This window comes from Eurytemora carolleeae, unplaced genomic scaffold, assembly GCF_000591075.1.
Source record: "Eurytemora carolleeae unplaced genomic scaffold, Eaff_2.0 scaffold794, whole genome shotgun sequence".
NCBI classification, from domain to species: domain Eukaryota; kingdom Metazoa; phylum Arthropoda; class Copepoda; order Calanoida; family Temoridae; genus Eurytemora; species Eurytemora carolleeae.
Window position 1 is genome coordinate 116661 of NW_019396685.1, and position 26687 is coordinate 143347.

The 26687-nt window shown below is 31.8% G+C and overlaps 1 protein-coding gene across 2 annotated transcripts; it reads left to right on the forward strand.

Moving 5' to 3' along the window:
* Window positions 1–3774: 3774 nt before the first annotated feature.
* Window positions 3775–25976, forward strand: LOC111707367 (uncharacterized). Of its 2 annotated transcripts, XM_023480466.1 has the most exons (22): window positions 3777–3983; window positions 7632–7697; window positions 9142–9222; window positions 9956–10053; window positions 10506–10586; window positions 12290–12353; window positions 13131–13187; window positions 13941–13983; window positions 14374–14905; window positions 16099–16150; window positions 16879–16918; window positions 18096–18141; window positions 18446–18480; window positions 18732–18801; window positions 21151–21242; window positions 22444–22507; window positions 23070–23135; window positions 24202–24257; window positions 24339–24383; window positions 24477–24552; window positions 24895–24967; window positions 25555–25976. In XM_023480466.1, the coding sequence occupies exons 1-22, from the start codon at window positions 3907–3909 to the stop codon at window positions 25604–25606; spliced, it is 1866 nt and encodes a 621-aa protein (XP_023336234.1). In that variant the 5' UTR covers window positions 3777–3906; the 3' UTR covers window positions 25607–25976. The 2 variants fall into 2 exon arrangements, with proteins under 2 accessions (XP_023336235.1, XP_023336234.1); XM_023480467.1 differs by lacking the exons at window positions 24895–24967; window positions 25555–25976 and having other exon boundaries at window positions 3775–3983; window positions 24329–24383.
* The last annotated feature ends 711 nt before the right edge of the window (window positions 25977–26687 follow it).

The window sequence follows — 26687 nt, forward strand, 5'->3', positions numbered from 1 at the left end:
ATAAGATCAATTCTAAATATAATTACAGGGTTCTAAATAAAAATTGTACAGTTGTTGATCGTATTATATTAATTTTAATTGCGTTCTCTAACAAACTGTAAATCTTGCTCATAGTTTTTAGAATATAAAAGAACTGATTTCTTGTCACAAACTGTATTTCTTACTCCTAGGTTTTAGAATATAAAAGGACTGATTTCTTGTCACAAACTGTATATCTTGCTCATAGTTTTTAGAATATAAAAGAACTGATTTCTTGTCACAAACTGTATTTCTTACTCCTAGGTTTTAGAATATAAAAGAACTGATTTCTTGTCACAAACTGTATATCTTACTCATAGTTTTTAGAATATAAAAGAACTGATTTCTTGTCACAAAACAGAAAAAAATTGTTTTAATTTAATTGTAAACTGAAATTCAGTATCTTTAAAAAAAACGAGTTGTTTATGTCCAATTCTTTATAAGGTTTAAATACCACTCCTTAAACAAGCCGTCTTCCCCTCCCCCCGATTTACGCAAAAGTTCGTTTTATAGATCGACCCCCACCACTACTCTATACACATACATCTAAACAGTTTGTTTTTAACCTTTGTGACAGAAACAATCTCAAGGAATAATAATTGTCTTAAAACATTTTTTTTAAACTTCTTTTTTTCCATTTCAAAATCTGAGTTCGTTTCCCTTATGTCCATTTGATAGCCCAAATTTTTATTTTGAATAATCTTTTTTGTTTGTTTATTTTCTTGTGATTTTTACAAAAAAAATTTTAATTTTTTTTTTCGCTTTTGATGGTTATTATATCGTTAGAACTGACGAGGATCAACCCAGACCGAAATATATTTTCAATAAATGTGGAACCACCATATACTTGTTTTACTCTTCAGAGGTTTGGTCCATCACCATCACCGAATTTTATATTTAAGTACCTACATCTTCTAAACCCGATTTTGAGAACCTAGATATTTCAGGCCATGGACGCTGTAACAAAATCAAATAATCTAAACTTGAAATATTTAAGTTTTACACCATCCGGTTGCAAATATGAAGGGATTAGGAAAAACGAGTTTGTGGCAAAGACTCAATTTCTTAAAAATAATAAAAGTGATAAAGCGAAGCCTTCTACCAACTGTGTAATTAATATTTTCATTATATTATCATCCTTTGTGGTCTGATCCTATTCAAACTTATCCAACAATGCACTTGGTATTCATTCTTTTCTCTAATAATAAACCAGGGGTTGGATATTTTATTGAAAAATTATTTTTGCCCCTTAGAAGTCAGGTATTTTTAGGGTTATATAACATTTTGGGTTAAAATGTATGAAAAGATTGGAAAACACTTTTTTTTCATTCTTTTTCCTCAGGTCTTCAAAAATCATTGCCTCTTACAAATAATTACAAATATACTAGCTCCTGTAAAAAGGTGTTCTGCTTAAAATAGATAAAAGAACAAGGAAGGAAAATTCCAGAGAAGAAAAAAGTTTTAATTAGTTAGAACTACGTTGAAGGGTTCTAACAAATCAAGTGGGCCATGATCAAATGAATTTAATACGAACCTTGTGTCTGTTTTAAAATACAATGTCGCCATTTTATTTACAAAAACTTTAGAGAGTCAATCAGAACTTCTGTTTTGTAAATCTCGAAATAATCATCAACTTGTGCAGATTTATGGATCAATTTCATTCCTTTTTGATATCCCATGGTGATCATACCCTGTAGGAATAACCAACGACTGTAGAATAGCATAATAAAGGGCATTAGGAATGTATCCGAATAGTGTGTACACTCTGTACACTTTTATATGACGTCATTGGCTGCAGTATTGGTTTTTAATTCAAACAATCAACATTAAAACTCTAGTTGATCTAGTTATCAAATAAATTAATCATTGTAGGTGCTAAAAATGGTGGGAAAATAACGGCACGGTTATAAACTTCGGAATTTGTTTTAGTCAGTTATTGAATAGGATGCTCTCCTGCTAAAATAATGCTAAAATTAGATTTTGTTACGCATCTCATTTGTATGAAAAATACCACATATTTTAAAACAAAATTAGATGTCATGAAGTATAGTTTGTAATTGTCTAAAGCAGACTTTTAGGCCAGTAACGTGAGCAAGGCCCGAAAAAACCTTGGTTTTAGGTAGCCAAATTTTATTTTAACAAATTACATTGCAATCTGTTTTAAGATGAAGTTTATCTAAAAAGATAATAAATTTAAAGATTTGCTCAAATGTACACGCATTGGCTATCGAGAGCAAGCATTCAAGGAGGAGAGAAGGCAAGCCACACCCGGATAGCCTCGGTCCCACAATCACAATCATAGACTTGCGGCAAAGCGCTTCCTGAGCCGCACCCATATAGGCATTAATTTTTAATGCCTTATTTCAGTCATAAATTACTAATAAACTCTCCTTTGGCAACGTCATGTGACGAGAATTGATACGAAATATATTTGTATTTTTAAATACAAAAATTTGATCGCACTTAGATGAATTTAACCCTAATTTCCGAAGTTTTCTGCGAAGATTAAACTTATCCTCAAAAACCAGTTTAGAGAAGATTAACATCAGCTAAAATGTATGAAATATTGTGGTTAATCAGGAAATTGCAAAACCTTACATTTCTTACCAAGAAAGTTCATTGCACACAGTGGAAACCAAATTTACATGAAAAATGAATCCCTGTTCAGGAAGATGATCGCCTTTATAGTTTCATAACGTAACATAGCCAACAAGAACATTTCTTATAAATAGTAATTGTTATTTTTTTGTTAAATCGAGTCTTTAAATACGGTTATTGCGGAATGAAAGCTAATATGGGTAAGAGCAACCGCGTAACTCTTGATTTACACTTAAACACTGTTATGATCAAAATTTTAACAACTTTTGGTCAAAGGAGCTAGGATGTTTAATTAATTATATTACCAAAAAAACATGAGAAATAAGTATAGGTTATAATAGATGTCTTAAAATCTTAAATTAACGTTGCATTCAAAAGTAATAACGTTTTGACGGAATATATATGGGTTCGTCTAAAGAAGCGCTCCGGGTGAGCGCTTTGCCGTCAGTCTATGTTTGTGAGTAAATTGTGGGATGGAGGCTATACGGGTAAGGCTTGCCTTCCCCCCCCCCCCTCGTTCAAGATTACTGATACTTCTCAAAAAAGTGCCGACCTAAAGACATTTTTTTACACAGATTATGACGTATCAATCAGAACTTCAGAAAGCTTTTATAAAATTGTTAAGCAAAAGAGAAATAATTGAAGAAAGTTTCGCTGAAAAAGAGCAAAATATTTGTGGATTCAAACTTTGTAAAAAGTTTGATCTTCAAATAAGATCTACAAGAAAAGTTTTTGATTAAAAAGGAAATGTAAAAATAAATTATATATGGAGTTTAAAATTTTAATTAAAAAGTTGCCATAATTAAAAACTAGAAACCAAGACCGTGTACACAGAACTTTGCTCAGGTAGGGGGGGGGGGAGTTGGGCTTAAACTTGTTTTTCTCTCCATAGGGCTTCATCTCCTTCATCAAATCCAGGGAAAGGGATATGAACCCCTCCCCCCCCCATGTATACACCTAGCTGCCAGAAGCAATGAAAAATTTTACGTTTATGAAATAATGGGGTGTTGGGTCACAAGGAGTAAGAGTGTCGTGGGAGAGGGAGTAGGATGGGGGGTAGTGATGAGGGGGGGGATTCATGTTTATATGAAGAAAGTACCGCGATCCTATTCAGTTTATATAAACGCGTTTATTTACATAAAGTTTGAGGGTAAATATAGAACATTTAGAACAGAAAAAAATGTGAATAAAATGGAGACATAGATAAATAAAATAATGGCGAATATAAATAGATCTAAATTTTCTTTGCGCATTTTTAAGTTTGATTAACAGTTTACCGATAACCCAGGAATGGACAGGATGAATTACTTTTTCATCTTTATTCTTCATTTTCACCTTTCTGTATCGCAACCTGGATATTATCTCAGGTAGAAAAAAATCATAACAATTGTAGTTTCCAGAGGCCGAATTTAAAGAAAGCCGCGGCTCAAATATGGTTGGTTTCACTTAAAATTGTATTTTTTTTTAAATTTCAATTGAAACCGGCTCTTAGCGGATTTGAGACGCGGCTCAAATTCATTAAATTCGGACACGGGCCATTTTTATGGTAGCATCACTGACTCATTTTACATTTAATGGTAACTGAAAAATGTTTTTTTTGGGGGGTGGGGGGGGTATTTTTGGGTTTTCTTTTGGATTATGTATTCTATATGAAGTGTAAGAAACGTAAAACCTAGGATGACTATTTTAAGAAAGTAATAGAAAGAGTCAGAAGATTATAAATTTTGTATGGGGGTATTTGGATTTTGATGAGCCATCTGTGAGCCAAGAAGAACCGCGGGAGCTGCCGACTATGGCAATGGTATTGTTCGAGCCAATTCTGTCCTCATGGAAATGTATCTTGTTATCGTATTGGTAGAACAACAATTTTTCAATAGCCTCTGTTAAAATGGACATCAAACGAATGATACAAATTTTGCGCCTCAATACGATTCCCGCGATGACTCACTGCATGTAAACCATTAGTTGTACATTTTCTCAAAGGCTAATTTATTGATGATTAAATTAAAACATATTTTTTATGATTTAAACCCATTTCTAAGAAAGTTCGGCAAACATTTTCAAAATTGAACAAAACGTTTTCGCGCATGGAAATTAGAAACCCTATCTCGGAGTCTGTTAATTCAGTTTGAAATGTATACATTGTATGCTGTATAACAAAAATTAAATCAACAAAAGAATTTAATTAGATATTAAGTTGTATTTGCACAGTGCATTTGGTCGGATTTGATTTAAATTCTAAGTTATTTAATTTGAATTTCTCGCTAAATTTAACGTTTAAATTTTGAGTAACTTGATACGTAAAGCATGCATACAGTACACTACATTGTATATATACCAAGAAAGTTTTATGATCAAAGTATTGGAAATTAATGTCCCAAAACAGCACCTGTAATTTATTCCATATTTTTTTCTTTTTTCGACTGAAAGCACTTGTTTTGTACTTTATCAAGTCATAACATTAAAGTAATAATATAAAGCTTTAAAAGTCGTCATTAAAGTATTTTCCCGTGTGGGTAACCCAGTATATTTGGTTGTTGTTGTACTGCATATTTGTTTACTAACTGTATGGTCACTGGTTGCTGTTGTACTGCATATTTGTTTACTAACTGTATGGTCACTGGTTGCTGTTGTACTGCAACTGCATATTTGTTTACTAACTGTATGGTCACTGGTTGCTGTTGTACTGCATATTTGTTTACTAACTGTATGGTCTCTGGTTGCTATTGTACTGCATATTAGTTTACTAACTGTATGGTCTCTGGTTGCTGTTGTACTGAATATTTGTTTACTAACTGTATGGTCTTTGGTTGCTGTTGTACTGCATATTTGTTTACTAACTGTATGGTCACTGGTTGCTGTTGTCTGTTATACACAACGCTGAGATACAAGAATGAGAATTTAATTGACGACCAAAATATTTTATTTCTAAAGGTTAACTTTGGTATTTGGTATTAAATATGGTATTTTGTAGCTATGCTATAATTATTTGGCAACGAAAGCAAAAAGTTTAAATCTATAGAATACGATAAATTTAGAATAAGCACATAATAAATTCCAAACAGTCGCCTCGGAATCTAAAGTTAGGGGGGGGGGGTCCTAGCCCCCATATCCCCCCCTTGTATACGCCTCTTTCGGATCTCATATATTTTGTTGGTAACCTTGTACAATTTGTACACAAAAAATGTAAATTTTTTATACGATTCTATTTCTAATTTAGATTTACTGCATTCAGAATTGTTAATTGTCAACCTACTTAATTCCGCAGTATTATTCAATTAAACACAATATCACAATTTACCCAATTTTGTTTAAATTTCAATTTATTGATAAAACCAAAATTTTCTATCTGAACTCAATTATTTACATTATTAGCCCAGCGGATCGTCATTAATTCGCAAAATCTAATCTGATAAAATATTTATTATACAGGGTATCCCAATAATATGGAAATTCTGTGGCAAATTTTATATTGTCTTTGATCCATGCGGCATTTTTTCATTGACACAATTATTGCAGTATTCCAGCTTAACCATCTAATATCGAAAACGCCTGGTCTTGAGATTTTCAAGATAAGTTCTATCATCTTTGTATCTTTAAAATTGACGCAGGGGCGGATACAGGATTCAAGTGAGGGGGGGCAAGATTTTTTAGGAACAAAAAAATGAAAAATTAGGAAGAAAAAATCGTGCCGCAGGCGAAAATTTTATTTTACTTAAAAGACTCAAAAACAGTCAAAATTAATGACCAAAGACTAAAAACCCATATTTATAAATTTTAGGAACAAAATTAAAGGATTAGAACAGGAATTTAGGAACAATTAAAAGATTGTTCAGGAATTAGGAACAAAATCAAAGGATTCGGACAGGGATTTAGGAACAATAAAAAGATTGTTCAGGAATTAGGAACAAAAGTAAAGGATTAGAACAGGAATTTAGGAACAATAAAATGATTGTTCAGGAATTAGGAACAAAAATAAAGGATTAGGACAGGAATTTAGGAACAATTAAAAGATTGTTCAGGAATTAGGAACAAAAATAAAGGATTAGGACAGGGATTTAGGAACAATTAAAAGATTGTTCAGGAATTAGGAACAAAATTAAAGGATTCGGACAGGGATTTAGGAACTATAAAAAGATTGTTCAGGAATTAGGAACAAAAGTAAAGGATTAGGACAGGAATTTAGGAACAATAAAAAGATTGTTGAGGAATTAGGAACAAAAATAAAGGATTAGGACAGGGATTTAGGAACAATAAACAGATTGTTCAGGAATTAGGAACAAAAATATAGGATTAGGACAGGGATTTAATGTGGGTCGGACACAGGAACAGGAACAATAATAGGAACATAAGCAATTTAAGAACAAAAAGAAATTACTAGTTATACTTAAATGCATGAAAATTAGGAACAATATTACAATTTTGATAAATGAGTATTGATTAAGGAACATTACTAGATATGAACAATATTATAACTTAAGTCTAGTTCTTACAAATTTCTAATTATAAATTTATCGTTAACAATAACATTTAACAAATTGGGAACATTTTTTGCCTCGAAATCTCATGGGGGGGGGGCTACGCCCCTCCCTGAATGTGTCAGGGGGGGGGGCGAATGTCTCAAAGCCACCCCCCCCCCTTGTATCCGCCCCTGAATTGACAGGGATATTGCGAAATTTGTACATATTTTAATTTATTTATTAAATCAAAATTGTCTATATATATTTAATATCTTTGTCAATTTTTAAGTTACAAGAAAATTAGACCACTTTTTGAAAAGCTCGTCTGACGTAAGCCTCGTTTATTTACTTTATTTGCTGTGCATTAAATATCAGAAACAATGACGACTTTCAAGTCGTCTCTTAATTCCCATGTTTATTGGGACACCCTGTACTACAATTTTTTCGGTTACGTACAAGACACAAGAATCCATTTATTTAATTATAGTTATCACCTTCAACCTTATCCAAATACTTGAACAATCCCTTTTTATTAATTTATTGTATTTGTTTCAGGCTATTTGATATTCCAGATCTGTGCCCATTCATGTCTTTTTCTTATCCATGGAGTCAGCAAATTAGGTTAGAAAAGGAAAAAATGAAAAATAAAATGTTTAACAATGTTTGTATTTTGAATATTTGCATAGTTTTTAGAGTTCAGAAAATATACTTAAGCGACATTTTAAGTGTCTCTTTATCTGATATTGAGGAAGATATTGTCGTTTTTCTATGTTTAAATTTTAATTCTAATAATTCCTTAATGTATTCTTGCAGTATAAAGAGAAGCGCAAGTGTCACTTTTGTAGGGAACCCACAATCATAATCGGTTTTTAAAATTATAAACATTGATATCTAATTCGATTGATCTGAAAAAGTTTTTTTTGGTAAGTCGGGCATTGACATTCTTGCATGGATGGGTCACTTAAAATTACGCCTACAGTTCGATCCTGTACTGCAGTAAGAGGCAAAACACTAATATATAAATACTAAAACTGAAAAGAAAGTAAGCATAGTTCGTTAAAGAATTATTATTGAATAATTTGATATTTGATACATAATCAGAATTAGGGTTTCCATTCGCAGTAAGTTTTATTTAATTTAAACAAAGTCTGATCAGTTTTTAAAAAAAATTGGGAACAAACAAGTTTTCCGCCCAATTGTCTAACAATTCATTTGTTGAAAAGATCAAAATTTACAAAGTCTAGGCTTTTAGCCTCATATTTCAACTTTTAACTATTGTGACTCGATATGTTTTCTTTAATTATACAATATTAAACAATAACAAAAAATGTTTTGAATTTTCAAAATTTTACGAAAATCTAAATTTTTTGGAGACAAATCTTTGCCATTTTAAGCATCCATAATTCTTTCCTGAGATCATATGAGTTGCCTCAAAAGTGTTGGACCCGATCGTTCCAACCGTTTTGAAGTTATTGGATACAAACAAGCACCCGGAAAAGCAGAGTATTAGAAAGATAATTCCGAAATGTTTTTAATGTGTTTTCAGAAACCCCCCCCCCCATTCCTTTTCCTTCTTCTCCGTTCTTTGTAAATGTTTTCATGGAAACTTTTAAAACTCTCGTAATAACAATCTTGAGAAGGACATTTCTTTTTAACAATGGTTTCCTTTTAACATTTAACTGATCAGCGAGGACAGAGAGTTCAGTTCACATATCTCTTAAATGCTGTGAAAAAGCGGCAAAACTGGAGTGAATGCACTCAACACGGAAAATCGAAAATTCAGTTTTCAAACTTTTTATTGCGAATATTTATAAATTCCAATTCTAGAAAGTATATATTTGTATTCCTAAAATATAGATCGAACAGCTTGAAAACTTAAGCGTTTCTGTTATAGATAAATAAGAAAAAGTCTGCCATCCTTATTCAGTCAAAGATTTAAAGGGTACCATTGTGAATCGGGGTTCCCCTCTTTTAATGAAAAGTCACTTGAAATGTCGCGTACAGTCCCTTTAATCCTTGAAATGTCGCGTACGGTCCCTTTAATCCTTGAAAATATTTCCTTTAGAGAGTTGAACATTGTTAAATACAAGGATTTTTCTCTCAGCATCAAGGATTTTACTCGCAGAAAACTTCAAAATAATAAAAGGTATTTTTTAGGTTTTACCATTTTTTGTTGTTGTTGATTTGTTAATTTCGTTCTGTTTTGATGGCAAATAATCGAGTTTCTATAGTCCTACATATGTATACCAAGGCACTTTTGAAGAAGGATATATTAGGTGTCTAAAAGTAACGTGTAAATTTGGTATTTTTAAATTAAGTACTTGAGAAATATTTTTCTTCTTAATTTTAAATTGTCCAATCCATAAAGATAACACTAGCTTTTAACAACACCTTAGGTCATTAGGTTAAACAAATCTATTGCAATTATATCATGGGAATTTAAATATTCATAGAAAGATGTCAAACTTTATTTAGGTTAAAAACTAAACCTCTTCTGCTTTTAAGTAACTCTAACCTTCGAAGCTTTACAATTGAAATAAATAGCAAATTATTTGTCCTACCTCTGATTGAAGTGCCAAGAACTCCAGATAATTTGCGGAATATCTGAAAATGCGCGTAAAACAGTGAGAACAAAATTTTAGAGCATTGTAAACTTTAATTCGAGTGGACCTACATTTTTCTATTTACAAAAATTCAATAGTAGTCAGATTTTTGCAGAAAAAAAATAGTTTTATCTTCAAGGATTGGACAATTAAAAAGAAAATATTAGGACATGGCTCGGATGAGAAATTTGTGTGGCTGGCCTTCCTCCCCTCCTCTACCCAACACCCACTTGCTTTAATAACTTTATATTAGTTTTGAATGTTCCTGTACTTTAGTGACCGTGCTGACTATATCAAGAAATTTCCAAACTTGAAAAATAACCAAAAAGTTCACATCGGACCTAGCAGTGTAAGATATCAGACTGTTGTAATAGGTACCTCTTTTTTATTTAAACTTTTAAATCAGAAAATACTGTTCTGTATTTTGTCCTTAAAGGGACTGTATAGACTTAATTTCAAGTAACCCATCATGTTTGATTCACAACGATACCCTTCAAATCTTTGATTTTTGTCTTTAAAAAACTGATTACTTTGATAAATGGGGTTTCTTTAAAAGTTACTTGAGCCTTTCGTGCTAAAAAACTATAGAAAAAATCTTTTTTCGCGAGAACAACGACGATATATCTTCCACTTTGCACAGTATTGATCTGATTAAGATTTCAAGGGTACCGTCAGGAATCTGGCATATCCCGTTTTTTGGTTTTATTGTAGGATCACTTGAAATTATTCAACTCGTTGAAATTATTTAATAATGATTCCTGTCTACAGGAAGTAAAATTGTGAATTAGAAAAATATTTTTAAAATGACAAAATTATATTACTTTAGGTTGGAAGGGTTGGAAGGTGACCGTAACAGCTGCGGGGGCAAGTCTTAACAATACTGATGCAATGATTGTTAACAAAACAGGAATTCGATATTTTTCTGTTGAGAATTTATTTTAATTTTTAGTATATTGTACAGGGTTGTCCTACGTAGCAAGACGAATTGAAGGTCGTCTTTGACGAATACATCGGAAGAATTTATTAAAATGTCGTCTTGACAATTTTCCAATGAGTTTTATACTATATATTACGTAAATTTCAGTATTTGCGAAAATAAATAAATAGCCATGAATATGCGGGAACAGTTTAAAGAGTTCCATATAATCATTTAATTAAAAAAACTAAATATCTGCAACATTCCATTATCAGAAAGTGAAGAATACGACATTTGATGAATTCTTTCGATGTATGACTCATTTATAGGGTTTAACTGTATTATGTATTTTTGACTGACAATGAATGAGAATGTTAAGATAGGGCTATAAAAATTAAGGCCGGATTTAGCCAAAAAACATGGGAATTCAGTGACGAATTCGATATCGTCTTAGTTATGAATTAGCATTGTAATACCTAATTTCAAAAGCCATAATAGTATTATGTCTGCTAGAGTTTATTTTATGAAAAGGGTAAAAGACTGCAAAGATGTGTCTATAATGTCTCCGCAAGATGAACAGTGAAGACGGACAAGTTTACTCTGTTTGTATACTGCAATTTTCTTGTTTTGCTAAGTACACCCGTATGCAGTTAAAACATAAACAAACAAAACGTGAACATAGCAGACGAAACTCTTACAGATTACAGCTTTCTCAGTAGGTATCACTATACTAAATCAAAGAATTGTTTGAAAAGACGATGTCGAATTCGTCACTGAATTCCCATGTTTATTGGGACACCCTGTAGATAAGGCTGGCCAATATTTCATTGACAAACGACAAGTTTTTGGAAATCCCTGGAAGACTCCATTAACGAACGGCACAAAAAATGAACTAACAAAAAGTTAATGAAAAAAGAAAATAAAAAGAAAGAAAAAAAGTACTTTGAAAAATAACCTAGTGACCTTCGTTAATTTTCTGTTTAGAATTTTATAAAACTGCCAGGATATAGAATGGTAAATTTTAAGAAAGAACGAAAATACAATTAACGAACGTATTATTCAGTTTCTTAGCTAAAAACAAACTGCTACCTGAGAAGTTGGTAACGATAAGCTATTTTAACTAGCTAACCGTTATCGAATTGCTTGAAAAAATTCTTTTTAAAGATTGTTCTGAAAAGTTCCTCTGAAAAATGTCATTATTAAAGATTGTTCTGAGCATAGATTAATAACAATACAGATAGGATTCTAGATGTCGTCTTTTCAAGATTTAGATATTTGTCGTTCAAAATAAACCTGAGGCAGAAGCCCAAAGGAGTTACGCCAATGCTCTCTCTCTGTCTTGTAATTCAACGCTGCCTGCGCGTTGCCTCAGGGTTATTGTCAACGGAAAACCCTTGAAAAGAGGACATCTAGTGTTTTTTCTGTATTGTAATTAATCTTTGGTTATAAGATTAAACACACTTAATCAGAATAAAATTTTTAAAATAAATATAATAGAGAATTCATGTTATTTGTTTAAGAAAAATTAATGTCGCGTTGTCTAATGAATAATGAATGTATTTGAATAAAGATAGTTATGAAAGTTCATGAAGTAGATTAAAGATTAATTTAAAGATTAATCGTTGATCGGGGATGATTTTGAAGATAAATATCATTGCTTAAAGATGATTTTGAAGATAAATGTCGTTGATTAGAGATCATAGCATGGGGTTCTATTATTACAAGAACGAAGAGAACATACAGTATAGATGAACCTTTGTAAGTTTTTATTAAATCTACACATTATCGATTAACATTAATTATCATTCACGGCCACTTTCGTTTTTTTTAAATTAGGGGTTTTCCCAACAAACACGAGAATTTAGTCTGAACTGTCAACGATCTATTCGGCATTCTCCCTTAAAGTGACTGTTAGCATTATTCCAAGTGACCCTCCAAAACAATGTCAGATTCTCCCTTAAAAGCTTTATCTGATCAAGTATGAATTGGATATCAATGTTAATAATATTGAAAATTATTTTTTTTTCAATTGTGGTTTCTTTACGAAAGTGACTTCCGCATTTCTTGCGGGAAATCATGTAAGAATTGCAAGATTTTTACGCTTTAAAACCTTGAAAAACGACAATATCTTCAACAATATTGATCAGAGAAAGGTTTCAATGTATCGGAAATTGCCATTTTTGTTATAGGGTCACTTGAAATTAAGCTTACAGTCCCTTTAATTCATTTAACTGATTTCCCTGATTTCTAAAATGCAGTTTCCCGTATTTTTTTCAGTTTGATTTATTAAAATATTTGTCCCGGTTTAACATTTCTTAAGAATTGCCTAACATTTGGAGGGATTCATACTTCATAAATTATCAAAGATTACAGACAATTTTAATGTCTTCACTTAATTACCATCTTGATAAGTACACTTGTACGGGCGTCCCATGTTTTTGGCCAATTGATGCTAATCAAAACCTTGAAAGTTCGAATTATTTCGCCATAAACTAAATTCTTCAAATATTGTCTGGTTAATCTGTTTGTTTATAGGAAGACATCAGAAGAACAAATTCTTTTTCAAGATTTGGATTTGGATATAAAAATCAGGTAGATATAGATGTATCTATGTATTTATATGCAAAGTAGTAAGCTCTGTCTTTGTATGTAATGCATGTAATGTATGCATTTTAATTCCGTCATAAAACATGGTGAATTTCACTAGAAATCATTCAAAATCTTAAACTTGCAGGGTTTATAAAATGTTTTTTTTTTGCTTTAAGAGATAGATAAAATACTTCACCTCAAAAAAATAGAAAATCGTACAGTACTTTTCCAAAACAACATTTGCAAAACTATTTAAAAAGAAAGGATAATCCTGCAAAAAGTTTACAGAACACAGTCAGAAAGAATTTCCGGATGCTTAAGTTGAAATTTTCCCACTCACCTCAGATTGTTTAAACCACACAACAATGTCCATGGGTTTCCCCCGAGTTCCCCAATCAAAATTTGAGACAAATCGGTTAAGGAGTTAGGATCGGACAAACAATAAACAAACAGACAGACACTCTAACAGAGATTACAACTTTATAAACCTATAGAGATATAAAGTATAAAATCTCTGTTTGTTTGTTTAGATGTTTTCTCTGAAAGCCAAAAAACAAGGCCATGAGGAAATGTATATTTTTAAAAAGAAGTACGGTACGAATACGATTTTCTTTCTTTTTTTGGGGGGGATTCTTGATCTATTTCTTAACCTAATGAAAAAAAGCAGTTTATAAAAAACACCCTGTTTACATACAATTAATACAAATAATATAGCAAATATTTTTACAAAATGATTTTATTAATTTCCTACTTCAGAATTCTTATAACAGATGAACAGTTCTCAGTTCAAGAAGCCAAGGAAAGATAAAAACATTATTTTTTAAAAATTTTACTGACAATTTTATAATCTTTGGGGCAAAACGTTGCTTAGTTAATTCGTTTTTTCGATGCAAATTAGTTCTATTTTACCCTGGATTAATTATTTGATGGTTTTGTGGATCTCAAGGGACAAGAATGCAAAACATTAATTAGTTAAAACTTTACCATTCCAGCCAGAAATGGTAAACATTTTTTTACAGAAGTATTGGACGAAATTCATATCTATTACATTATTGGGGCTTCTTTCTGAGATAACTTGCTCAACAGATGTTTTTTAGATGAAAATGAATCTGAATGGTTGGTTCCATAGTTTATTCTAAATTATCCATTTTTCATATTTTGCATAAAACAAAAAGAATATCTTTTAAAGAAAGAAATGCCAAAACCTTGGATTGAAATAATTCATTTCCCCTTCCATATAGAAACTGGAGAAATCCTAAAGGAAAGTGTACTCTCACCAACATTGGATAAAAGTGAAAACAAAACTGAAATATTAGCTAATAGTGAAATTGAACCAGAATCTACTGAAAAGGAAAGTGTACTCTCACCAACATTGGATAAAAGTGAAAACAAAACTGAAATATTAGCTAAGAGTGAAATTGAACCAGAATCTACTGAAAAAAAAGAGTCTACCCTAATGAAAGAAATTGACACTGAAACTCTGAAAGATGATTCTGAATGTGTAAACGACGGACAAGAATATAATCTTGAAACTCTGAAAGAGGATTCTGAATATGTAAACGACGGACAAGAATATAATATTGAAACTCTGAAAGAGGATTCTGAATCTGTAAACGACGGACAAGAAAATAATCTTGAAACTCTGAAAGAGGATTCTGAATATAGAAATTACACGGAAGAATATAATCTGATTGAATCGGATTTGAACAGAATTAATTTAGGAAATCCTAGGGTTTTCAAAATCTAATCAAAATCATAATAATATCTTTCAAAGGAAAAAGAAATCAGAATTTGATTAAAACCAGATGAATATATTTTAACTAAAGAATATCTTCTTAATCCCTCCCTCCCTTCCCCACCATTCTCTCTCCATCTCCCTAGCTTTCCCTTCTTTTCCCGTCATATCCCTTCCTTTCCCTTCATTTCTCCTTTCTTTCTCCTTCTTTTTCTTTACTTTCCCCTTCCTTTCCGTTTCCTTTCCACTCCCTGTCCCCTCATTTTCCTCTCCTTTCCCTCCCTTTTCCCTTTCTTTCACCTCACTTTCGCCTCCTTTTCCCTACTTTTTCCATCCCTTTTCGCATCCTTGTAACTCCTTGTGCCCTATTTATTTCTCCTTTCCTCCCTTTCCCCTTCCTTTCCCCTCCCTTTTCCCTCCCTTTCCCCTCCCTCTCTGTTCCTCTCCCTTTGCCCTCCCTTCTCTTTCCCTCATCCGTTATTCTCCCTTCACTATCCCTTATCCTCCCTCTAATACATTTTATCCTCCCTCCATTATCCCTTATCCTCCCTCCATTATCCCTTATCCTCCCTCTACTCCTCCCTCCATTATCCCTTATCCTCCCTCCATTATCCTTTATCCTCTCTCTACTCCTCCCTCCATTATCCCTTATCCTCCCTCTACTCCTCCCTCCATTATCCCTTATCCTCCCTCCATTATCCCTTATCCTGCCTCTACTCCTCCCTCCATTATCCTTTATCCTCCCTCCATTATCCCTTATCCTCCCTCTTCTCCTCCCTCCATTATCCCTTATCCTCCCTCCACTATCCCTTATCCTCCCTCTAATACATTTTATCCTCCCTCCATTATCCCTTATCCTCCCTCCATTATCCCGTATCCCTTATCCTCCCTCCATTATCCCTTATCCTCCCTCTGCTATCCTTTATCCTCCCTCTAATACCTTTTATCCTCCCTCCATTATTCCTCAATCTCCCTCTACTACCCCTTATCCTCCCTCTTCTATCCCTAAACTTATCAAAATCAATTTACTTTCATGCTATTTTTATGCAAGTTTCTTTCATTCAAAAATCAGAAATGTTAGAAAATATATTAGCTAACATTCTTTAAAATTATTCTGAGTAAGAACGCCATTTAACAATCTGTAAACTCTTGAAATAAGAAAATCTAATACTAAATTAGAACTAAGATTCAGTGGTTTGTTGGTAGACACACAATTACTTCAAGGACTTAGGTAAATAAATTTCAAATACAGGGTTACTCACAAAGGATAAAACTTCAGAGACGACTGTACGGAATTTATATTGCCTGTTTCCTTATAATTTTGTTTCCCAGGATTTAAAACTTTTTTTTTAGATTTTAACGAGTAAATTCAAGGCATAAGACTTAATTTAACCCTGGAATCATTATGTTTAAGGAGTTTCAGGTCGTCTTTACAGTCTCATCCTTTGGGATTATCCCTGTACTTTCGACCTATAAATTATTTTTTTATTTCTGTAATGAAGAAAAACCAGCCTAAAGGGGCTGCCATTGTACCTTCAAGTAACCTTCCATTTGGAAAAAGAGATTGGCATGTTGGATTCACGACGGTATCTTACAAACCTTTATCTGACCAATAAAATGGAAGATATCTTCATTTTTATGCTTGAAAATAATAAATTTTTAAAGAGTAGATGATGGAATTATAAACATGAATATCAGATTTATTCTTAATCAGACGTTTATGGGTACTGTTCTGAATCGGGTCTGCCATCTTTGCATATTGGGTCATTTAAAGTTAAGTTTACAGTTCCTTTAATATTTGTTGGGATTGTTTGAAAACGAAAGTTAATTTCAAAAATAAAATTATATCTCTCGTTCCATCTGCGTAGATAACAATAAAACAATAAACTATATTTATAAAGAAAAGAGAGGAATAATTTGCAGATTTTGTTATGAAAAGATTAATATTTTTTTTTTCAGAATGCTTGGAGAGAATTGTAAAACATTTAAATGCATTAAGGAACTGCAGAAGAGAATTGCAATTATAATTCTGAAATAAATTTTCTTTAAATACAACTACATTGCAGGGGCGCAGCTAGACATTCAGCAAGGAGAGGGCAAAGGGCAAATATTTCGTGCGTAGCGGCAACATTTTTTGCCCCCCTTAAACATTTCTATTGGGGGGGGGGGGGGGCAAGAAAAATGTGTATTATACCCAACCATGAAAAAAACAATCTTACAAAATCAGGATATTTTGGGGGACAATTTAAAATTTTTGGGGCATTCATTCAGTTTGGGGCTATATTTAAGGGGCAAATTCATTTTTTAGGGGCAATTTTTTAGCTTGGGGAAATCTTAAATCTTTTCTTTTGGGGGTAATTTTAGTTTTGTGGGGCTATTTTCAGTTTTGTCAATTTATGTATGGGAATGGGAAATCTTAAATTTTTATTTTTTTTTGTTGGGGGGGGGGGGAGGCTAAGAAAAATCTAACTATGTCGATATTGCCCAGTTGTTGGATTTTTGAAATTGTGAAAATTTGTTGATCTAGAGCCCCACACAACTATTATATAGTTTTGGAGGACTCTGGAAAGTTTCCTCTAAAAAGTCCGATTTTTGCATTTGCATCTTATTCAATTATTAACCGATTTGTTGGGGCCCATACCTACATATTTTGATATAAAATATTTTTGCTTGAACTAGTGATTTATTATTTACAAAAACGTGATGCGCTGCATGAATTTGAAAGTGAGAAAAAAAAATTTAAAATTTTTGTCTTGCTTATTTATAAAAGAACACGTGCTAAATATTTTTATCAAAGAGTGCCAAATTGTCCTATTGTCAAATAAAAATATCATAAAAAAATTAAATCCCATGAATTTTATCTTTTTTTTACTTACCCCGATTAAGCAATATACATGGTTACCCGGACATAATGACACTGTAAAGACGACCTAAAACTCTTGAAATATGACGATTCCAAGTAACCTTTATTAAAGTCTTTTAATGGCTGAAAGAATGAATGAAACAAGTTTACAGTCGCAAGAAAACATGAAGATATAAACTCCATAGAGTCGTTGCTGAAGTCTCATCCTTTATGGGTAACCCTGTATCATAACTTAGATCCAAAATGATTACGCTCTTGTTTCTTGAAGCGTTTGAACACTTTTTTAATTATCTTTTTTCTGCTCGTTTTTAAGAGGCTTGTTTGTGGGGTAGAAGGACATTGCTGTAGATATATTCTAGGAAAACAAAGTCAGTTTTATTGTTTTAACTTGACTCTTTTTCAACCTTTGATATTTCAAACTTTTATAACAGAATTTATAGCTGAAAATATCTAAGGTCTACAACATCGGGTTTCGAAGGGATTAGAAAATCAGAGTTTGTGGCATGGACATAATTCATTTCTTGTTCATTAAAAAAGCTATAAAGCGATTTAAATTTTGTTTTTATTAAACAAATGTTTCTGTAGTGTAAATTGAAAAAAAAGTAACATTGTAAACCTTTGGAAATCCAAGTTTTTTTTCTTGACTTTTGTATTTACATATAGGGCACAGCGTTCTATTTTTTGACCAGTATCCCAAGGTACTTTATATTCAAAATTGTTTAACAAGTTTTTTTTTCTTCATTTTCATTATTTGCTTTGTAAATTTTAAAAAATTCGACAAAATTATATTTTTTTTGTTGTGTTTGAATCTTTAAATAGGATTGATGTTTGTCCTGTGTCCTGTATTATGTATTGTGTATCCTGTATTCTATAATCTGTATCTTGTATTCTGTATCCTGTATTCAATAATATCTCTGGTTCTGTATCCTGTATTCAATATTCTGTACAGGAGTATACTGAAAACTTTGTTACGTTTTCAAGGCGATATCCTTGTCCTGGCAATATACCATATAGTTCAGGTAGTTTTAGATAGAAAACTTTATAAATGCAGGGGCCATTAGTTCCAAAACTAAAACTTGGCCCATTTCTAGCACTAACAGACTGGGTTTTTAGGATCCCAGCCCATATCGAAAGTAAAAGTCAATAATAAAAACTGTAACCAACATTTTATTAAGCATGCCAAGGACAACAATTCGCAATTTAAAACTATTTTTTGGAATCAAAATTATAAAAGGAGTTCTTTTTAAATCAAAACCCTTGACCGCTTTCAAGACAATTTTGAACATATCCTGAATTTGAATCAGTGTCTCGTTTCCGAGACAAACCCCACTTTCCCGTTTTTGAGTATAATCCTTAATTCAAAACAAAACCCACTTTCATAATTTACAAAATAATTCAGTGAATGTAAAAATTATCTTATTATTAAAAATTATTTCTAAAATTTTCTAATTTCCCTATTTTGTTTGACTAGCCTTAGAGGGCGCTTCGCGCCCATCTTCTAAATTAATTTTGAACATGTTCTCTTTGTGTACATCGTAATGTAACAATGTGTGATTTTTTACGATCTTTTACGATCTTTTACGATCAGCGGTTCAAGGATTTTTTAGATCGCTGAGATCATAGCTACCGAGGGGTATCATGTCCCCCCCCCCTTTACCCTTCGGTTGGACTTTTGAATCCTATTTTGAATCCTAACGGATTTATTTGAGTTTGCATGTGGATTCTATAAATAACCCAAGCCACGCGGAAAACCGAAGCCAAGCTGAAAGTTCCGTTATTCCAGAGGCCCGGGTGCTGGGGGGATAGCAGGCCAGCTCCCGGGGAACTAGGGTTAAGCTCTAGCCTAGGGTGGAGCGAAATCTAGGGAAAAGAGTTAGTTGAAGATCAGCTCCAGAGTTGTAACCATCCCCTGAAGATCTCTCATCACTCTGTTCCATTCTCAATTCATAATATTTGATTCGTATAGTATTTTTGTATCTTTGTAAATAATAATAAACTGTAAGAAAAACCGACTCGTCGAATATTCAATCAAATGAGTAGTTGCATTGATTTATTTATTCACTTTTCTTTCATATGTAACAGTAAAACAAAACAAAAACAATTCGCAGATTTTCACAAAAAAATTCGTGGATTTTCAAAATTTTCAAAAATTTAATGAAGATCGAATTTTGATGGAGACAAATATTTGAAATTTTGATCATTCATAAACCTTCCCTGTGGTCACGTGATGTCCCACAAAAAATTTGGGCCCGATCGGTTCAGCCGTTTTGACGTTTATTGGATACAAACAGACAGACAGACAGACACCCAAACAGACAGACAAGCCAAATTTATATATAGATTAATAAGAGAATAAAGTTGATATAATTTCCCGCATTCTAAATAAACAATTTTTCCCGGATTTCTAGTTAAATCGTTATTGTACATTGTAAGAACAAGATAATATTAAAATTTTAGTTTCTCGATGCTAAAATGATTTTAAATTATAAAAAAACAGTATTTTTTGTTTTATATTTTGTTTATATTTTACCTTATCAAAAAATGTTGTTTTGTTCCTAAGTGCTGAAATGCTTGAAAATTGACATTGATATGAATTCTAGTAATTGTCTCAAAACGAGGATATGTTCCGAAAACGCGACATGAGCTGACATGCGGTAGTTTTTTCAAAATTGGGATATGTTCGAAAATGAAAACCAATATCATTAAAAACTAATTCTTACAACTTTTCAGAATTGGCCCTTTTCTAACTCTCAGTGTTAGAAATGGGCCAGTTAGTGTTGGAACTAATACCCCCTGAAATGAGGATAAATATCAAGGAATAAATTGAACTAATTGGATAAAAAAAAAAAAAGGTTTGGGATGGATAAGATATGACTACTACTCTAGGGTGTCCCAAAGGATGGATAAGATATGAATAATACTCTAGGGTGTTCCAAAGGATGGATAAGATATGACTACTACTCTAGGGTGTTTCAAAGGATGTGTAAGATATGACTACTACTCTAGGGTGTCCGAAAGGATGGATAAGATATGACTACTACTCTAGGGTGTTCCAAAGGATGTATAAAATATGACTCCTACTCTAGGGTGACCCAAAGGATGTATAAAATATGACTACAATTCTCTTGGGTGTCCCAAAGGATGGATAAGATATTACTACTACTCGATGGTGTCCCAAAGGATGAATACGATATGACTACTACTCTAGGGTGTCCCAAAGGATGGATAAGATATGCCTACTAATCTAGGGTGTCCCAAAGGATGGATAAGATATGACTACTACTCTAGGGTGTCCCAAAGGATGGATAAGATATGACTACTACTCTAGGGTGTCCGAAAGGATGTGTAAGATATTACTACTACTCTAGGGTGTCCCAAAGGATGGATAAGATATGACTACTATTGCTACTGGATTGGACACTGGGAGTTAGACTGGAAGGAAACTTCCAGGGTTTGCAGGGTAGGAACAAATACATTTTATTATACAGTGATAACCAGAAAACTCTGGAATAAGAAGACGACTTTAAGACTCAATTTAAGCTTATAAATAGTCCTTAAACATGAGACACATCAATTTTGAAGTGCAAACAGACCCATTTCACTAAATAATTTGAATTTCAAACTACTGCTAAAACTATGTGCTTTGTAACAACATCAAATACACTGAATTATAATACTAATATCACTTACCTATTCAACAGTTTTCTGGTTCTCACTGTTTCACAAATTATGAAACCACAAAAGCAGATTTTATATGAGATGTAGATAATTATATGACATATAATTTTAAAATTGCCAGTTAATTACTTTGATCAGTATCGCCCGTGGTGTGCAGGGTGACCCAATAATCATGGGAATTAAAAGACGACTTGAACATCTTCTTTCCAATAAATAATAAGTATAAAAAATATTGTACATGTCTTTTGAGTTTTCCAAAATGTGGTCTCACTTCTTTATCTTTAGAGTTGAACGATTCAGTTTTTTTAAAAAAATTTTATTAGGCCAAATTTCTCAATATCTTCATCAATTTTAAAGGTGTAGAAATGGTAGACAACATTTTCGAAATCCCAATACTAATTCAGTTTTTGGTGTTATATATGTTAACGTTAGCGTTAATGCGTAATAATGCCACCCTTAAGAAAGACGATATACAGGGTTACCCACAGAGAATGAGACTGTAACGACGACCCAAAACAGAAAAAAATATGACGATTTGAAGCTTGCTTTTTGGTTTTTGCATTTAATTAAGTATTTTTATGGTTTAATAATTGGTTAAGCACAAACATAAGGAATCCTGAATGTAAGAAAACGGAATAAACAAATTCCGTACAGTCGTCTCTGAAATCTTATCCTTTGTGGATAACCCTGTTGAAGTCGTCACTAAATTTCTAATTTTATCGGGAAACTCTGTAGTATCATACAGTAAAAACCAGAAAGCTGTGGAATAAGAAGACGTCATGAAAGCACTCTTTAAGTGTTTTTGATGTTAAAAAGCAAATCATTTAAAATACCTTACTGCGTGAAATGGGTCTGTATACTGCACGTAATTGCTGTATCTAATAGATCTAGACTACGGAGCATGATCTTTTAGATCTCCTGGAACATGATCTTTAGATCTCATGGATTATGATCTTCTAGATCTAATGTTAATCTATATTAAGGATGAATACTCTGAGGTTCCTATACTGCTAGATTCTACGGAGCATGATCTACTAGAGCACATAGGTTAGGAACTGAACAAACGAATATGCAAATATTCTTTAAAAAAAGTTATTTCGTCAACTTCTGGATTTTCTTATCCTTAATGAAATAACAACTTAAATTATACTAAATACTAATAATAAATAAAAATGTTTTGCAACTGTATGATGGTGCTTGTCAAATAAAAAAAACAGGATGAAAACATTAATCATCGTTAATCTTGACTACTTGATCTCGATAACCAACGTGGGCATTGTTAAATTTTAAAATAAATGCTTGATCCCTTCATTCTATATATCCCTGTGTTGAGTATCTTTTATCTTGAAGGCTTGATCTCAATATCCACTGTGGGCACTTTTAAATTCAAGGATCAACGCTTTAGCCCTTCATTTTAGTATCCCTGCTGCAGGGTTCAACCACTAAGGGATAAAGAATTGTAAACAAATCCATAGATCTGCATAGGATGGAGATCAATGCTTGATCCCAAGATTCACAATACAAAAGTTCTAACTTCTGAACACTTATATATTATATCAGTTTTTTAAAGATAAAGCAAAGACGACTTTCTTTACATAATTGATTTGAGGAGTGAACACGAGTGTTTGGATCGGACGGGATCAGACAAGATCCAACTGTAACGTCCTCAGTACCGGTAATACATTTTTATTTCTATTTCATATCTCTTTTATTCTTCAAATATAATACAAGTTTTAAAAGGGTCCCTTCAAAGGAACTTTAAGCTTAAATTCAAGTGACCCTTTATGCAAAGATGGCAATGTTATATTCACAACGGTACCCTTGAAACCTTTATCTGATCAATAATGTGGAAGATATATTGTCGTTTTTCTATGTTTAAAAGTGTTTTATTGTAATAATTTCATTTTAAAGAGAAACAAGAATTGAAAAGAATCAATTTTTAAAATTAATATCATTGATATAAACTTGATCAGACAAAGCTTTTAATGGTACAGTTGTGAATCGGGCATTGCCATTTTTGCACAGGGTGTCATTTAAAATTACACTTACAGTCCCTTTAAAGTGTTTAATCAGTGTTAAAGATGTTCTCTGTAGATAAAAAATTTAAGAAGTTTTACAATTTTAACCAAACTCACAAGCAAGTTATAGGAAATCTTTCCTATTTTAAAAACATTTTTTTTTCTATTCATCATAATTATAACGCAAAATAGGCGGATAAATAAAAATGTCCTATAATATAAAAACATAAATTCATTGATATACATAATAACAAAAATACAGAGAGATTTAAATGCGGAAACCAACATTTCTTTCTGGTTTTCTTGTATTTCTATCCAAAACAATGGTTCCCTCCACCTGACAAAAATGGAAACATAAAATCGACTATAGATAGCAAAGATGTCGGGAAAATAATTCAGGACTTTTAATGTTCGACATCGGTATGTCGGAGACTAAATGTTCATTTTTGGAGGGCTGTAGATATTTATAGTTAAATATTTTTATACAGGGTAACCCAAAAAAGATGAGACTAAAGACGACCCAAAACTAAACAAATATGAAAATTTAATTCTTGATTTTTGGTTTTGATGTTTACTAAATAATTAAGCACAATAAACCTGTCTTGGCCTACAAGGAACCTTAAATGCAAGAGAACTGACTAAACAAATTCCGTACAATCGTTTCTTAGTCTCATCCTTTTTAGAGAAACCTGTATATTAACGTTTTAATAAACATATTTGCAGACGGTAAAATTCAAGAAGTGAAGTGCACTAGTAAACACCATTTTCTCTGTAAAAAGGTTAGAAAAAACAAGAATCCATTCTTAAATGCAAAAGTTGATATTATTGAAAACGACATTTTAATTTGCAGTTATTTTCAGATTGGTTGCTTGTATAAAAGTTGCTGTAAGCTCACTATTAAAGAGGCAAATCCACTATTGTTTCATGATATCAAAGTGAAAACTGAACATTTCAAATTTATTTTTAAAATTTTCAAAATATTCTGGATTTGAGTTTAGTATGAAGTTTGGGAGAGACAAGTGCTTGGTATTTCTGTTATACTTCGGCCTAGAATCATCCTTACAATGGTCGAAGGTACAGAAATCATACAGGATGTCTCAAGAAACTTGACTGTAGAAAAACGAAATAACTGACGTCTTTGATTTTTGAAATTATTAATACTAACATTTTCTAAATGTAGACTTTTTGTGGTGTCAATATTACCAGAGATATATAGGATTTTTTTCAGAATTTCAATTTATTAATTAAAACCAATCAATTGTAGAATTCTGGACAAATTTTTTAACTCTGGTAATATTGAAACCACAAGAAAGGAAGACTCGGAGAATTTTACGATTTTTAACTCTAGATTTATACTACTAAATATCAAAGACAATTATGTCTTTTAATTAAAAAGTTCAATTTGATGAAATTTAGATGAAAATGAGATATTACTGATTATTGCATACAGCCTTCTGTTAGTTACAATTGGGTTTGTAATCACCTACAGGTTAAATATTTATTTAAACTATTAATTATTTTCTTTTTGTTAATTTTTAAATTGTTATCAAAAATGTAAGAAGAAAATTTAGTAAAAAAGTTTTCAACTTTGATCTTTTCATTGATCATATTTGAAAGTTTTTACTTCAAGATGTTAAAGAAACAGTAAAAGCAATTTTAAGTGGCCTCCATTGAGAGAGCGGTATGATCAATTTACAACTCTTAAAAGCTTTGTTTGATCAAGTAAGAATTATAAATCCATGTTTTTGTAAAATACATTTATTTTTGGTTTCTTTACAAAAGTGACTTGCGCATTTCTTTCTTCAGAAACAATGAAGAAATTATTAGAGGTAACACTTTTCAACCCGTAACTACCACGTTTTCTTTAACATCAGACATTCATCTTTTTTTAATGAAAGGTCATTTGAAATTACACCGACAGTACCTTTAATACTACGATAATTGGTGTCCTATTCACCGTCAAATATTAAGTGAGAACATTCAGTAGACTTTTTGTGTCATGTGGTGTGTTTGGACGTCGATTTTTCATTGAAAATTCATTTTTATTATTATTTAGTCTTATTTTCATGTTTTCAGAATTGTGCGGAGAAAGCTGGACAATAACGCCTACCGAAACCAAATACCGTAAAAGTTAAAACTAAATTTTTAGTTGAAATAAAAAAAAACTTATAAAATGAATAAGCCTTTGTCACAATCTCTGATCTGTCTAATCCCTCCATCTTTGAAACCCAAATTCGTAGACCTAAGATTCTTCAAACTACAAAAACTGTTTGACAAAAAGTCTCAAAGACTTTATTACTTTCTCATAATTTTCCTGCTTTCTTTATAAAATTAATAAATGGTTCTTACAAGTTCACAACTATAAAAACTGTTTTTTTTTCTCATTTCTTATTTTGGACTTTTTCGTTGAGTTGTGTAAAAGGTCTAAAAGATTAATAAGGAACTTTTATAACATTAAACATAATGTGTCCGAGTTTATAAATAAATATCAAACTGTTTGAACATTCTTTTAAAACTTTGTATAGATCAAGAATCCAAGGGACACTCTTTGAAAATCTGCCGCAAACTCTGAGGAATTGGGTGTTTGTAGTAAAACATTGGGAATGTGTTGTAAAGAATTGGGAATGTGTTTTGAATAATTGTGAATGTATAGTAAATAATTGGGAATGTATAGTAATAATTATAAATATATGGTAAATAATTGTGAATGTATAGTAAATAACTGTGAATGTATAGTAAATAATTGTGAATGTATAGTAAATAATTGAGATTGTTTAGTGAATAATTAGGAATGTGTAGTAAATAATTGGGAATGTGTTGTAAAGAATTCAAATGTATAGTAAATAATTGGGAATATGCTGTAAAGAATTCAAATGTATAGTAAAGAATTAGGAATGTGTAGTAAAGAATTGAGAATGTGTAGTAAAGAATTGGGAATGTGTAGTAAAGAATTAGGAATGTTTAGTAAAGAATTGGAAATGTTTAGTAAAGAATTAGGAATGTGTAGTAAATAAATGTGTTGTAAAGAATTCAAATGTATAGTAAATAATTGGGAATATGCTGTAAAGAATTCAAATGTATAGTAAAGAATTAGGAATGTGTAGTAAAAATTGGTAATGTGTAGTAAAGACTAAGGAATGTGTAGTAAAGAATTAGGAATGTGTAGTAAAGAATTGGTAATGTGTAGTAAAGAATAAGGAATGTGTAGT